The sequence below is a fragment of the Peromyscus maniculatus genome, chromosome 1, assembly GCF_049852395.1.
Source record: "Peromyscus maniculatus bairdii isolate BWxNUB_F1_BW_parent chromosome 1, HU_Pman_BW_mat_3.1, whole genome shotgun sequence".
Taxonomy (NCBI): Eukaryota; Metazoa; Chordata; class Mammalia; order Rodentia; family Cricetidae; genus Peromyscus; species Peromyscus maniculatus.
In genome coordinates, this window is record NC_134852.1 from 119,396,091 (window position 1) to 119,412,250 (window position 16,160).

General features: G+C 48.3%; 1 protein-coding gene across 19 annotated transcripts in view; it reads right to left on the reverse strand.

Moving 5' to 3' along the window:
- Dennd2b (DENN domain containing 2B) overlaps window positions 1-16,160 on the reverse strand; it is a 189,805-nt gene that overhangs the window by 763 nt on the left and 172,882 nt on the right. For 16 of the 19 annotated variants that reach the window (XM_076563433.1, XM_076563434.1, XM_076563437.1 and 13 more), the window contains 10 exons: window positions 16,007-16,116; window positions 15,711-15,780; window positions 12,648-12,725; window positions 11,974-12,114; window positions 8,167-8,315; window positions 4,239-4,416; window positions 3,964-4,005; window positions 2,761-2,872; window positions 2,104-2,343; window positions 427-513 (listed from right to left, as the gene is read on the reverse strand). In XM_076563433.1, coding sequence (XP_076419548.1) covers window positions 427-513; window positions 2,104-2,343; window positions 2,761-2,872; window positions 3,964-4,005; window positions 4,239-4,416; window positions 8,167-8,315; window positions 11,974-12,114; window positions 12,648-12,725; window positions 15,711-15,780; window positions 16,007-16,116 — 1,207 coding nt within the window. The remainder of the gene's footprint in view (window positions 1-426; window positions 514-2,103; window positions 2,344-2,760; window positions 2,873-3,963; window positions 4,006-4,238; window positions 4,417-8,166; window positions 8,316-11,973; window positions 12,115-12,647; window positions 12,726-15,710; window positions 15,781-16,006; window positions 16,117-16,160) is intronic. The other 3 variants (XM_076563442.1, XM_076563431.1, XR_013048714.1) reach the window with 2 other exon arrangements.

A 16,160-nucleotide genomic window follows, 5' to 3' on the forward strand; every position in this document is an offset into this window, starting at 1 on the left:
GGCAAAGGTGAGAATGTTTGATGACACCCCTTCCAACCTCCATGCCTTCTTGCCTCCCTCTCTTTGCAAAAGGACTAGTTAGACAGACTGGAGTGACGGCTCTGGTAAGGTAGGGAAAACACGACTTTAGGACACTGAGATCAGCCACTGTGACTTTGGGCAAAACCTGCATCTCTGGCTTTGGTTTCCTTTTAAAAAGTCCTGAGATCACACTAGCTGAGCTCCCTGAAGGACTGGGACCTTGTAGGACTGGCACTCTGGCATTGAAATTTCTAGACATTACAAGAACAAAGATAACTATCACTCATGGCTCACATGTGAATAAAAGGAAGGCATGTACTAAAAACCAACTTACGGGTACATAGATTCACAGTATTTTAGGGGACAGCTCCCCCTGGCTATCTCCAACAGTAACAAATAACTTACCCAACCCACGGAGAAACTTGTTCATCCCACTCTGCTCAGTGTCAGGGAGCTCTTCTAGATACTGCTCCACTCGCTGCTCGAAGAGGCCTGAGAAACGAACAGCAGGTATGAGGGAAAGAACAATGGAGACGTGAGTGAATGTATGATGAACCATGCAGTGGAGGTGCAAAAGGGAAAAGGCAAACATCTAATGTCTGGTGGGAGCACCATATCAGAACTCTGGCTGGTTCACTACAATGATGACAAGTGACACATCTCACAGGTGGTCACTACTGAGAACAAGAAGTCGTCCACAGCCTGACTCCCACTGCTGCCCAAGCCTGGTGTGCACTGCAGTAAAGCTGCTCTGTGTTTCAGAATGGCCCCGGTGTGGAAACCTCTACCTTCTTTTAGATTGCTCCACCATGCTATTCCAAAAAGCTTTGTTAAGCTAAATGGTTAACAGTAGTGGGGAAAAGAAACAGGTTAGATGTAAAGCTCTTGATGAGATAAGGAAGACCCAGTTGGCTGATAAAATATTCAGAGGCAGGATAACCAGCAGCTTTAAATGGAACCACCAGCAACCCAAGGCAGATGCCCCAGGCCTTTCCAAGGGACTTCACAACTCCTGGGTTCTCAGAAGCCCCCAGACTGCTCAGTCTGGTCCCTTTCCAGGAATAAAGACATATGAAGACAGGATGGGCAGCCAGTGCCTGCTGCTCTCAACTGGAGATGAATTCCCACCTGGGCATGTCTTGTGCTGTGTTTTGTTCATCTTTTTGTTGTTTTCTTTTGTTTTTATCATTTTATTTGAGACAGGGACTATGCAGATCTTAGCTGACCTCTAACTCACAGAGATCTGCCTGCCTCTGTCTCCTGAGTGCTGGGATTAAAGGCCTGTGCCTGCCTTTTTTTTTTTTTTTTGAGATGGTTGCATGCAGCCCACACTGGTCCTAAACTCAATATATAGCTGAAGAGGACCTTGAACTCTTGCCTCTACCTCCCAAGTACTAGGTTTCCAGACATGGCTACCACACCCAGCTGGGCATGTCTTGTGAAGGTTTACTGGGACAAAAAAGTATAAGAGCTCCAAGTCAGTTATAGTATTGCACATCTGTAACCCCCAAACAAGGGAGCCTAAGAGAGTAAGATTCTTTAGGGTTCAAGACCAGCCAGGCTCCTTTCTCAAAAACAAACAAAAAAACAGCCGGGGATACTGATGCACATTTTTAATCCCAGCACTCGAGAGGCAGAGGTAGGTAGATCTCTGAGTTCAAGGCCAGCCTTGTCTATAGAGCGAGTTCCAGGACAGCCAGAGCTACTCAGAGAAACCCTGTCTCAAAAAAAAAAAAAAAAAAAAAAAAAAAAAAAAAAAAATTAATAAAAACTAATTTACGCCGGGCGGTGGTGGCACACGCCTTTAATCCCAGCACTCGGGAGGCAGAGGCAGGAGGATCTCTGTGAGTTCGAGGCCAGCCTGGGCTACCAAGTGAGTCCCAGGAAAGGCGCAAAGCTACACAGAGAAACCCTGTCTCGAAAAAAAAAAAATTAATTAATTAATAAAAAGAACTAATTTACAAGTTTCTATCAGAAGAAAAGTGCAGTTAGGAGGTCTGGCCCTTGATGCCCTACAAGGCCTAGTTATACTGAGTTCTGAAGAAGACCTACAGCTCCGCATCCCAGTCCCTGTGGCCTTACCCTTTGCCCGGCACTTTCTTAGCTCCCGGTCTTGGATGAAGCCAGCAAACATCTGAGACTCCATAAAAACCTCAAGAAAACGGCGGATGCTTTTGGAGGCCACAGACTTTCGGAAGGCCTCTCGCTGAAAGGCCCTTTCCCCCTTCTCACTGTGTGTCAGAAAGAGGGAGTAGTGGCCCACCGTCTCCACAAAGAACCGGATAAACACTTCTGATACCAGTCCATTGAGGGTATTACATTCTAGAAGGGAAAAGAAAGAATCATTGATATTTAAGTCAAGATCCTGTAAGACCGTCTCCAGTCTCCTGCTTTAGTCTCTTCCCAACAAACTACTAGCCAACCCACACACTGTCCTTGTGGTTACCTAGCCCATGAGCTCCTGGAGGTCAGAAACTACTCTAAACATAGAAGTTGATAAATACTTCTTAGAAATTGGAGACCAAATCACCACCTTTTCCACATCCCTCAAACATGAGGAAGGTCCCTAGCTTGCAACAAGGCCTAAGAGAGAGGACTAGTTCATTTCCCGTGGTGCCGTGTCCTGGGGCAGACGCAGTTCTTACACCTAAGCTTCATCAGCCAGAAAGAGGCCAGTGCACAGAACAGGGTCCTAGGCCTGTGAAGTCCAGACTCACAACAGAAGGGTTCTGCCCTTACCATCATCGGAGTCACTGTCAGAGTCCTGGGAGATCAGCTCGTTCTTCCTCTCCAGAGCCTGCTCCAGAGCGGCTTGTAACTTCCTAGGTAACAACGTGTCTTCATCATCCATCTGCAGAAGGAAAAGACAGCAAGGATGACCACAGCTCACACTGATGACCACTGACTGTGTGCTAGGCCCTGGTCCACAGCTCAGAAAGGTAACCTTACTTCTAATAGCATTGACATTATCATTCTCCTTTTATCATGAGGGCACTGAAGCACAGAAAGGTTAGAAATTTGCCCAAATTCACACAGATTAAAGAGCAGCCAATTCACTGCACACTGTGGTTTGGACCAACCAGAAATTCCTACTCCATTTTCCTGATTCTTCTACTTCTGCCCCAGGTGGGAAGTACAGTGAACTTGGAGCAGGGAAGCTGGCCTAGCCTGTATCCCAGGTCTGACACTGGGCTGCTGTTCTCTACTCTATATTCTGGTGCAGTAGCTGTATCCTGGTGCCTTACACCTGAGAGTCCTTAGCTCTGTCAGTCGAGTGTAGTCGACTCTGTTCCCAGAGGGGATATGACAGGTTATGCTCCTTTTTGGAGAGCAAAGCAGATTCCATGCCTAACGGAGGCTTTTCGCAGCAGACAATGACTGTAAATCTTTATATTACAAAGCACATTTCAGTGGTGTTTATAATCTCCAGAATAGCTCTAGAAGTATTATCTGATAAAAGCACTAGCTCAGAGAAATTTGGAGGCCTGTTTTCTTTTTCAAGACCATGTGCTCAAACACACCAAGACCCTATCTCAAAAGAAAGAAAAAAAACAAAACAAAACAAAACAAAAAAAACCATGACCCACAAAGCCTAGAGGTGAGTCTTTGAACTTTGAGGTCCTATTCTTTGCACACTACTACCCAGAAAAACTGGGTGTGGTGATACATGCCTATAATCCCAGCACCCAAGAGGAGAACCATCACCAATTCCAGGCCAGCCAGAGCTGCATAGTGAGATGGTATCCAAGAAAAACCAACAACAAAAACTAGAAGGCAGACCCCACTGAGGTTAAGGGTTCTCCAATCAGCTTCTTTCCACCCCTGTCTATTCTGTGAGTTTGAAATCCAGAGCTCAAAAAGCAGGCTGACTGGTGACTGAGTTACTAGTGCCTGCGTGCCTGCACTAGTGCAGGTCCAGGTTCTGTAGCGCGCTGCTCTTACCTGTCGGATGAATCGGTCAGATCCCAGATTCACCATCAGTGCCTGAGAAAGAGTCAGAGGCAGTGGATCGGGGACTGAGTCTTACAATGCCCTTTGCCAGGCTTCTAGACCTCCCAAGTTCCCAGGGACAGATGACAGGAAAGAATCAGCCAGAGATAAACCTCCCAGAAGAAAGGACAGAAGCTGTCTGAAGACCAGAGGCCTGAGGCAAGAAGATCCCAACAGTCTTTCTCTTTTCCTCCCCCAACCCCCAGCTGGATCCCCAGATGGCCTACCTCTTCCACTGGTAGCTCCTTTAGTTTGGGAAGGGAGCTGGAGAGCAGGCCAACCAGGAAAGGGGTGGGACAGCAGACAATGTCAATCATGGAGGCTGGGAGGACAGGAATGAAGGTGTGCTGCCAGGAGAAGGGGTAGAGCAAGGCCACCACCGCGTGAGAGCAGCTGGACAGGGTACTGATGGACAGATAGAGAGACAGGGCACCTGAGCCCAGGACTGCTCCTAAGCCCAGGGCCAACACCCTCAGGGAAGGATAGTCAGAAACTACAGGGCTCAGGACATGCTTTGATGTGCTGCACTTTGAGGGGACTCAACCAAGAAACAGCCATGAAGGTATGTGAGCAGCACACTTGAACATACAAGGGATTCTGCAGGCATATGTGTATGTGTGTGTCACACATACATGCATGCACACTCACCCCCAGATGTATATAGGACTGAGCTAGTGGGAGTATCAGGCTATGAAGAACAAAGGGTAAGTCAATAGGAGTTTATCACAAAGCTACAGTGTACAGGAGCTGGAAGGTCCCGCAGAAGCTCTTCAATCTGCTCTGCCTTTCACAGCTGTGGTCTGTGAGACACTCTGTTTGGTCATGAGTGGCAGCCAGTACTCAATCAGTTTTTCCATCTTCTAGCCCAGTACTGCTCTGCCCTCTGGCCTTCTATTTTTTTCCCTTAGATGGTAACAGTGATCTGACTGAGGGGGAGTACAGAAATCGGAAGGTGTGTGGTGGCCTACACCATTCTTAGGAATGGAAAGTGTCCCTCTTCTTTCAGGTCTCATTGGGGTCATCCCTTTCTTGTCCTGGAGGGGGCTCCAGGCCTCCAGACCTAATGACCAAAGGGAAAGTAGGAGGACAATCACAGTGGGGCAATCCTAAAGTTCACAGGCAAAAGTGAATACACATACCCAGAGTGTGCAGAGGCCTAGTGTGGGGTGCCAGTAAACACAAAGCCACAGCTGACCTGAAGAACCTGTCTGTCAGGAAAAAAGCCAAAGGACCTCTAAATAAGCCAGGTGTTATAATAAGTGCGTTAAATCAGCTAGCTAGAGGCTTACGACCAATGATCCCTTGAACCCAAGAGTTTAAAGCCTGCCTGGACAGCACAGCAAGACCTCCATTTCAAGGAAAGACCTTCCCCTTAGGGACCATGTTACAGATGAGGACACAAAGGTGTAGAGCCCAGCTCATTTCAAACCTGATTGCTCTTGCACCAGTGGGCCTCACATGTCATACAGAAAGGCCCTGGGTCCCTTAGGCATACTGGAATATAACTGCCATACTCACATTTGGGAGACTGGGGCAGGAGGATTGTGGAGCCTGAACTACATACCATAGCAAGTTTGAGATCATTCCTGATTATGTTATGAAGTCTACCCCACACCCCAAAAGGATCTGGATTCTCCCTGGGGTGCTGTTGCATGGATTCACATTTTTACACCTAATACCCCAATGGAGAGAAAAATTGGGACCTATCTATGACAAAAACCAATTCTTGCTCCTTTTCTCTAAGGACTCTGGATAGTTGCAGGTAACTGTCAACCAGGACCTTGTATGACTAACTCACCCAATGGGCACCTAAAATACTGCTGGGCCTGGAGACCTAGGTGCCTTAACCCTGAGAGCCATTTTCCAGAGCACAGCAAGAAAAGTAATCTGGGAAAGATCTGGAAAAGGGCTGCTTCAGGTCAAGGGTCACACTGATCTCCACAACCCTCTCCAACATGCTAGGGGATCGGGAGGTAGACGGTGTTGTAAAACCTCTAGGGCCAATCAACAGAGAGCCCTGCCACCACTACCACACCACCACCACAAAAAAAGGAGGGGCATGAGCTGTGCTGAAGCCACCCCAGTTCTGATCTATGGTTCACTGCAGAGCCACAAGTCAGGCAGACTCCCATGAAAAGAACAGATTTTTCTAAGACCCAAGACTGATAAAACTTGAATGCCAAGTGAACAACAAAAAAAAAAAGGACTCTGGGATATTTTCCTTCTGGAATGTGCTTAGAGGCAGCTGCAACCATAGGAGACAATAGTTGTATTCAATAGTCCTACAGGAGCTGGGCTGTGGTGTGGCTGGAAGAAGAGGTTCGGCCTGGAGTAGAAAGGGTGTGGCTGTCTATGTGTGACACCTTCTGGAAAAGAAAATTTAGGGTCTAGCTACTGTCAGGGACCACTCCAATCTGCCCAGGCCATGCCATGCTGCCACTCATGGCTAGTCTCAGCTGCTAGACTGAGCCCCTTCACAAAGGCAAGAGAGGCCCTGAAATACCTAGACAGTGGTTCTTAACCTTCCTAATGCTGCGACCCTTTAATATAGTTCCTCATGTTGTGACGAGCTCTAACCATAAAATTATTTTGTTGCTACTTCGTAATTGTAGTTTTGCTAAGCTATGAATCATATTGTTAATATCTGTTTTCTGATGGTCTTAGGAGACCCCTGTGAAAGAGTCATTGGACTCCCAAAGGGGTTGTGACCCACAGGTTGAGAACCACTGACCTAGATTGTGGTACACAGAGCTCCACAGCTGTGAAAGGAATATGAGAAAGGTAGTCTTCATTACTAAACTATCACCATCTCTGGAAAAGCAGGCAGCTCAGCTAGGGATGGTAGCACTCACCTATAACATCAACACTCATGAATGAAGCAGGAGGATTGCAAGTTCAAGGCCAGTCTGTGCTACACTGTGAGATCCTGTCTCCAAACAGCAACCACCAAAGAAAGCCAGCCATTCTAGTTATTCCTTCTCCTTTCCCTAAGCTGAGCACTGGCCTGGGTTCCTGCACCATTACCGACAGAGCAATTAGGAGAGTTACTCTTCTCAACTACTTCCTCATGCATGCAGAAGAAAATACACCAGGGATTGGATACTTCCTAGAGGACAAGCCAGCAACAATTTTTGCTGCCCTCCTCTTAGCACCTGACACAAGGCACAGCACACAGCATGCAGCTTGCTGGCTAAGTGACAGAACAAATGTCATGCTAGAAAAACCACTGCTGTGGTTTCTTGGTGGAATCTTTCACAGAATAAATGATGAGGTATCACCAGCATCCCGGTCATCTCCCTGCATATTCTTAAAGACAGCATCCTGGTCCTCACTCCCTGCCGACCCACCCCTACATATTCTTAAACAAAACAAATAACAAAACACCTCAGCTGTTGAGAAATCTCATTTTTTTTCTTCCCAAATGCCTCAGGTCTAGTGATCATCACTTCTAACTCTCCCTATGGTCACAAACAGATATCTACCTGTAAAATTCAAAGTGCCTATCTGTTGGACCAAGTCTTATGACCCATCCAGCTCTTAGCCTTTCTAAACTAGTTGTCCCAGCTCCCCAAACCTCCAGTCTCTGGACCTCCTCTCTCTCCTGTCTAAATAGACTGTAACTTCTTTCCTACTCATACTCTCAAGGCCCCATCTTATCCTTCTCCACAGCTCCCTGGAACCAGCCTTCGAGTATTTTGACACTACTTCTCCAAGGTTCCTTCAGCCAGCCCCTATGGAACAGCTTAGCAGCCCTCGTATAGCAGTCCTTCCTGGAGTCCATCACACCTGAAACTTGGCATCCTGCACAGGCAGGTTGACTAGAGTTGCTTGCCACTTACCATCTTCATACAATTGTCCCTGCATCTGTACATACATGGCTACTGCATAGGAAGTGTCACTTTTCTTCCTTAGGCCAAATCCTCAGTTGTGTTCTCAATCCCCACTTCTCTCTTCACAGGTCTGTTAACCTTTCTTTATATGATCTTTAGCTCAACACACACACACACATGCACGCACGCACGCACGCACGCGATGCACATAAGCAAGCACTTCAATACCACATATGTGGCATACACCAAGTCTTGCAGAAACTTGAGTTCATTAATGGGTATACCACCGCCCTGTCCCTCTCCTTCCTTGCATTCTGCGCCCTACCTGAGCTTATCTGCTACAAAAATGACCCTGCGCTCCAACAGCAACGAGGCAAAGATTCGGATAAGCTGGCGTACGCTGAGGCAGGTGAAAAGGCACTCGAAGTCCACGTGCTCCAGCCGAGAGTCCATGGGCCTCCGCAGCTCTAACACCTGCAGGAAAGGGAAGGCAGTGGTAGAAGCAGGCTAGGTGAGGAGAGCCCAAGACTGCACACACAGCAGCCGGCTGCTTTCCCTTCCAGCCCTCTCTCCTTCCAAGGCTCTCTAACCCTCTCATGATGCAGGAGACCCTCTCCCCTTCCCTCAGACTATAGCTGCGCCCCCACAGCGAGGGCTAAGTGTAAAGATAGGAAGGCTCTAGCCAACAGGGCTGAGGGACCAGACTTGGGCTCTGAGGAAGGCAGGGAGGGCTAACTGCTCCCATGGATAAGGAGAACCAGGGAGTCACACAACCCCATTTGCACGAGCCTCCTGCCCTCTTTCCCATCTTCTTCAGCACGCTGATCAGACCCCACAATCAACCACTGTTCCCTAGGCCATAGGAAGAGTGCAGTCTTTGTAACTAGGGACCCTGGCCTCAGCCATCTGTGCAGAGGCCATGCTGTTATCCTTGCTGCCATGTCCCCTCCCTTTCCTGCTATAAAGACTTCCTTCCAAAGGCTGTCCTGCCATCCTGCCCCTTATCTCTACCGCCCTAAGCACTGTGCCAAGAATAAAGAAAGGTCTGGCTATTCCAAAAATCTTGCAAGGAAACAGGACAGTCTTTCTAAAGCCAGGCCTAGTTGTACTCCCCTTTAAGGACCATTCAGGGTTGGCATGACAGCTCCCAAAGCCCCTTCTCTGGAGGCATGGGCCGGGTTGCAAGTGACCCAGCAGTGACAGGCAGAGGATCTGCTGACTCTTAGTATCTGTAGGGCAGCAGTGATATGCAGGCTTCCTGAGAACTAGGGGTAAGAAATAAACTATCGTGGTGTCATAGCTAATCCTTCTCAAGGGGCTTGTCCCCAGGTGTCTCAACTGTTCTTGCTTCAGATCTGCTCCAGTCACCTCATTTCTTATCTCTCTGACTTGGGTTACTTCCAGTCCCCTAAGCACAGTTTGCTTTTGTAAGTGAAGGAATTCTCAGCTCAGTGTTCACCACCCTGTGTTCTGAAAAACATCAACAGGGATTCAGGAGGCTGCAAGAGTTGTATGCACTGCCTGTCTCGACAGGCATTAAACTCTAGGCAGGCCCAGTGGTCAGCACAGTACAGGGAATACCCTAAGTGTTCAGTGGGTGTGTGCTGAAGGCATGCCCGCACAATTATGTCAGGGACCTTGGATCTTGCCTGATATCTATTTCCATCCTAAAAGAAGATATAACAAGGCCGGGCAGTGGTGGTACATGCCTTTAATCCCAGCAGAGGCAAAGGCAGATCTCTGTGAGTTGGAGGCCAGCCTGGTCTACAAAGTCAATTCCAGGACAGCCAGGGCTACACAGAGAAACCCTGTTTCAAAAAACAAAAACAAAACAAAAAAAGGAGGAGGAAGAAGACAACAATGTAACAAAATCTGTAGCCCTGGCTCCTGAGGGCCCTGCCAGCAGCCCCAGTCCGTGCTGTTCTCCAGCTTCCAGCCCTCAGCCCTCAGCCCCATGCTGCCCTGCCTCTAGAGGCTGGGAATCGGACAGAAGCCTAGTGAGGCCACCCAAGGCTGGCAGTAGGGTACAATGAGTATCTGCAAAGAGGGCTGGCAGGGCATCTAGAAGGGAAGCTGGCACCTGCCCACTTCTGGGGTAGAGAGAGTTTGAGGTAAATTATAGCAAGAGTGACCTGGACTCTGTAAGAAAGAAATGCCGTTCAGGCAAAACCAAGACGACTGGGCATAGGAGGTAACCTGGGTGAGAGAGAAGCATAAAGGCCTGAGAAGTGGTCAGAGCAGAACCAAAGAACTTGAGGGCATGCTGTTGGGCTGTCAAGTAGGGCCAGCTATCCTGTCCAGAGGACTCCTCAAACTCCAAGTCTCTCTCATCCTGGGATGTGTAGAGACTCTCAGGAAGATTTCAACAGCAGTGTGCCACTGCCTTCACAACTCTGCTTCTTAGGTCAGTCCTCCTACTCGGCAGCAGCCGACTGTTTTCATCTTCTCGCCCCTTCTGAAAAGAAGATGCCCTCCCCCGCTTTTCTATTCTGAGGAAACCAAAGCTATCTCATGGAATCCAAGTCTACAAGGCACCGTCTTCCCCTCCCCTCCTAAGACAGACAGTCTCCATGAAGACTACTACCTGCACCATCAATGTCTCCTCCAGCGCCAATCCCATCAGCATGCAAACGGCCACCTTCAGCACCACCTTCTACACCCTCTCACCCCGCCTCCGCCACCAGCTCCACCTTTACTCCCACCTTCCACCGCTTCCTTGTTCCCTTCAAAGCCAGGCCCTTTGAAGAGCTATCTACCAGAGCTGTCTCACCCTTCACTTCTCCAGTCAGCCCGGCCACCCCTGGGCTCTACCTCAAGTCTGTTCTTTGTCAGCACACCTGGCTGCACCTCCCATTACTCCTTCTTCCACAGGGATCCCTTTCTTTGGCTTCTCAGCCACTTCCTCTCCTCGTTTTCTGTCTACCAACTTCAGGGTTGCTACCTCTCTACCACAGGGCTTCTACTTGGGGCTTCCTCAGGACTGGGCTTTCATTTCGTCCCTATCTACACACGTTGCTACTATCTTCTCATTGGTGCCTCAAACTTAAATTATAAGACAGATCTCTCCTTATTCTTCATCGGCTCCCATCTAGGATATGGTTCCATCGCCTACCCTGTTCCCCAGGACAGAAAACTGCAGGGTTGACTTAAGAACCTCTATCACACTTTCTACTTCCTAGCAAACGCCAAGCATTACCAATCCATCTATTTTTCTTCAGTTTCCCCACCAGCCTCTGGCCCAGGCTCCTATCTCTTCTGCTGTGTTACTACACTGTATTCTAGCTGCCTCCCTGTTTTCACTCTTGCCCATTCTCTGCATAGCAGTCAAAGAATTTAAAGACACATCAGAGTGAATCTTAGCCCTCTTTTGGATAAAACCCCACATTCTTAACCTGAGCAGGCAGGCACAAACCCTGAGGTTGACTGGGTCCTTGCCTGCCCACCTACGCCTGTTCACCACGCTTCTAGTCGTCTTGACTTTCTTTCAAGTGCTTGAGCAGCATTTGTTCTGCTCCAGCTCCTGTCCTGTCCCTGTTTTTCCCACACTTGCAATAATCTTCCTCCACCTCTACCATTCTCCCTTCACCCACTTTGTTTGGCTACCTTCTATGCATTGCTAGGCCCCCGGTAAAATGGCAGTTTCTTGGGGGAAGGTCTTCTCTGCCCCCCTAACCTAAAGCAGACCCTCTGTTATACATTCTCATAGGATCCTGTTCTGTTTTTCACACACACTTAGAAATTCACTATTTATAAATATAATTATTCAACATCAGGTCCCCTTCTAGGTAAGAAACTCCTGGAAGACAGAGCTGTGTCACTTTTTATCTTCACGACTGCATCTAAGGTCTGGTATAATCTCCAGTTGTGAAAGCTCATAATCAATATTTACTAAATGAATAGGGGCACAGTTAATCCAGGATGCAGGTCAGCTAAAGTCCCTAGCAGAAGAGAAGTGGGCAACACTTACAGCTCCAGGGTCCACCTTTTTTTATTCCCGATTAGGGGTATGGACAAGGTAAGAAGGAAGGGACTGTCTGTGTTCTACACCTCCCAGAGACTGCAACTCTGGCTGGCCAGGCTCTTCTTTAGACCCAGTCCAGGGCCAGAGATGAAAGCAGCAGCAATTCCCTACCTCATTGCCAGCACCAGGCAGGAATGTCTTCACTTTGATGGTTTTCCCTGGGGCTGGAAAAGGCGACTCCATGAGACTTCTCATAAAGGGGTAGACCAGTGCAGCTGAGATCCCACGCCGGCGCTCCACCTCATCTAGGACCTGTGCCCACCACCAGCAGCCCAAAGAGAGAAAGTGTTGGGAACTGCCTTCCCCACTTCTTTGACTGAGAAGAGGGCAGCCTGGCCTCTGACCAAGCTGGACCAGAAGCCTGGAGACAGGAAAGTTGCCCTGCCAGGATCTCTGTACCCTTCCTGTTTCTCTTGGCTCTCAGTGACCATTCAGTTCCCTCACTGGCCCTGCTTTAGTCCCCAAGAAGGCAACAGCAGGGCAAAAGAAATTGCACCTGTGAAACAGCTTCCTGAGCACTACTGGCTTCCCCAAGGACTCCAGCTCTGACCATGGCCCAGGCCGAGCCGCTACAGAGCAGTCACTGTCAACACAGGAGTTGGGGAAATGCCAGCCAGCATTAAGCCAGGCAGTAAGCCAGCGTGGGGATCTAAGAATCTGAGAGCCCACCTCTACTTGCTCTGTAGTGTGCCGTCTCACACAGGTGCTTTCCTCATCTAGGCTAGCTGCAGATACTCCTATGAGGGCTGTCACTGCGGGATGGGGAGGACAACAGTGTCTCTTACCTTGGAAAACAAGCCGAAGCAGCCTAGGCGGCTGATGACACAGTACACCTCTGGTAACCGAGGCCCTTTCCCACTTGGCTAGAGAGGAGGAGTAGGAAAGAGGGAAAGACAGAATACATGAATACCACATATGGCTCCTTGTCCTTGGGAACTGAGCACTAAGTACAATCCCTAAAATGAGGATGACAATAAACATCTTCTAAACTCAACCAGGTCCCCAAAGAAAGGCCACAATTCCCAGGGGGCAGACCTGCCAAGTTCCAGGAAAACATAGACAGTGACTCGCAGAGGACACAGCAGCATGGCAAAGGTTAAGGGTGATTTGTGGATTAATATCCCTAAGGATGCCACCCAAAAGGATGTGATATTAAGAAGAACTTTGTGACACTTTTTAAATTTTAATTTTTAAATTTTTTTTTCATTTTATTTTATGTGTGTTTTGCCTGCATGTTTACATATGTACCACATGTGTGCCTGGTGCTAATGAAGGCCAAAAGTGGACACTGGATCCCATGTAGGTGCCAGGACTCAAACCTTGTCCTCTGCAAGAGCAACAAGTGCTCTTAATCACTGAGCATCTCTCCAGCCCCCAAGAAAGACTTATGGACATTCTTAGGAACAAGACATATGACCTTATCTCCCCCCTTCCCATCATCATGAGGGACACTCTGCAAAATATCCGTTTTCTCCCCTTGATCCATGCCCAAGGAAGGCAAAATGAAAACAGACAAGAAAAGGGAATAACTCCTTATTAAATGCTTCCTATAAGAGTCCTAGCCTTGGTACTATACACAGAAAGAGTATAAGAGTCACATTATCACCCAGTTTTACAGCTGAGCTCATGAAGATTAAGCCATTGCCTGAGCTCAAATAAATAGAAGGTTGTAGCCAGGAGTCTGTGCTGCCTTTCATCTTGCTGTCTTACCTCCAAAGCATGTTGTTTTCTGATAGGAAGGAGGGAAAGGAACACAGAGACACAGGATAGAGGTATGCTATGAAGTGAAAGAGAACAAAAAAAGGGGGATTTAAAAGGTATGTAGTTGAAGAAAGAGCTATATACTGTGAGCGCCCCAGAGCTAGAGCCCCACAAGTAGACTAGGGTGAGTCCAGTCTCTAGCAAGGAGCTGGCAGGACCCATGGATGCCTCTGGGTTCAGAGGCCTGGAGGGCCTGGCAAAGCCTAGTGGGGAGGGAGCAGAGCAGCAGGTGCTGGCCCCTCATGCAGGCTGCTAAGCAAATGCAGATGGGGCTATTTCAGTCTCCAAACCTGCTGGCCACAGCCACAGACCTAAAGAGAAGGCAGAATCTGTTTTTGTCCATATTAGGTTTGAAACTTACTCCTCTCTCTTTCCCTCCCCCACTCCCCACCTCCCCTAAAGCCCCAAGTGATTAAATCAAGTATGTGGGATTTGGGTTAGAATCATTGTGTCCAATCTGCAGGAATGCCGAGCCAGTGCCAGCCCCCTTGGCAGGGACCCAGCCCAGGCCCTCTCTGAGTGCGCCAGGACAAACATGCTCTTCCCTGGGGGCAGCAGGCCTGCTGCAGAAGAGCACAGCTCTGTTCCATCCATGTGCTGGCAGAGGCAGCCTTCTGAACGTTCCTCCCTGGGTCCTTGGGACCCAAGCACATGCTGCTCTGCCTGGCTCCCAGCCTGGCATCTGGACCCCTCCCCTGTTCTTCAGTCCAGCACACTAGGCATTCAATAGTCAAATAACCTTTTTTCCCTAGACCATGCTCTGGGTGGGGAGAGGGAATCTAAGAATGCCAGACTGGTGATAAAGGACTTGAGAGTCAGTTTTGGCTCTTACCTCACTGCTGTGTGACCTTGGGCAAGTCATTCCACCTTGGAGTTTCAATTTCCTAGTCTACAGGTCAGAGATAATAATACCTTACAGGCTATCATGCAGATTTTAAAAGTAGAGACACAAATCCAGTGAAGCATCTCTCTTGGAAATAACAAGAGCCTAGGCAAAATTTTACTTTCATAGCCCTTCCCTTAAACGCTAAAAGTTGGCCTTCTCTACTAGACTAGCTACTGTACACTGAGGGTAGGATATGTGCTGAAAATTTGTGTATATGCTTTCTATATAAGATTCCTGTCTAGGATCTCCTTTATCCATCCCTAGACTAGTATCTGACAAGGCCTTCTCCTCTAATGTCTGGAAACCAAAGAACATTGTCAACAACCTAATGAATGACCTTAGAGAAGAATGAAATGGAAGATAGGCCCTGGGGTCTGTTTTCCCTCTGGTTCTCTGTGGCTCTACCACCATCTTTTCCCCTGGAATGACAGAAACAGAAATTGCTTTTGGGGGACAGGGGGAGGTTTCTATTTTCAGCAAGGCAGTGGTGGCACATGCCTTTAATTCCAGCAGAGGCAGGTGGATCTCTTGAGTTTGAGGCCAGCCTGGTCTACAGAGCAAGTTCCAGAACAGCCAAGGCCACACACACACACACACACACACACACACACACACACACACACAAATCCTGTCTTGAAAAAACAAAAAGAAAGAAATGGTTTCTATTTTCAAAACCCAGTGTCTTTCCCCTAAATTCAAAGTATCTCTCCAAGAATCCCAGAGAAGGTATGCATCTCTTCCTCTGCTCAGACTGCAGCCCTACTAGACACGGACAGGGTTCCTCCCAATATCAGGTTGGCCAGGTGTTGAGTGAATAAGGATGTGCTCCACCTACTTAGATAAACAAATATAAACTATGGGTTCACATGATCATGACTAGAGGTCAGCAATCTAAGCTGACAATCCAAGGAAAAAATACAAAGGAAAGTCCAGAAAGCTAAAACGATAAAACAACCAAGCAGATGCATCCCATCTGTTACTGCATATAATCTTAGATCCCAGGGTCCAATCGGATAGGCTACTCTGAATTCTGTTATCCCAGGAGTCCCTCAACTGTGCAAGTAAATGTACTAGGGGCAGTATGTTCAGTAGACCACAGGCTTTCACATAGGATAGAGCTGCAGAAGGGTAAACAGAGATGTACAAATATCCTGGCCCTCCCCTGCCCACCAGCCTCTGAGAACTGAATGGTCTTACTCACCAGTAAGCGCCTACAATAGCCAAAGCGTCTGCTGCCATCTTCCCCAGTCAGCATGAAAGAAAAGGTCTCACTGAAACAGGAAAGAGGGAGAGGTCTGGCATCAAAGAAGTTATGAAGAAGGCTCAGGACATAGCTCCCAAAATAGGGACTGTTATCTCAGGTATAGGATAAAGACTCAGGTTACTTTAGGAAAGTAGGCCGAGACCAGGACAAGCCACATTTGGTTGTCCACCACTATGGGGGAAAATGAGTCTATGTCTTCTTCCCTCCTATAGCTAGACCAGGCGAGGCCTCACCTGCTGTACTCGGACACAGGGAGCCAGTCTTTGGCATCTGGAAAGCAAAACTGGGGAATAGCTTTGAGCCTTTCTTCTGCCTCCCGCATCTGCTTGGTGGGTCGGTCCAGCTGTAGGGAAGAAGAATATGGGGAGAGATAACCAAGAGAAGACA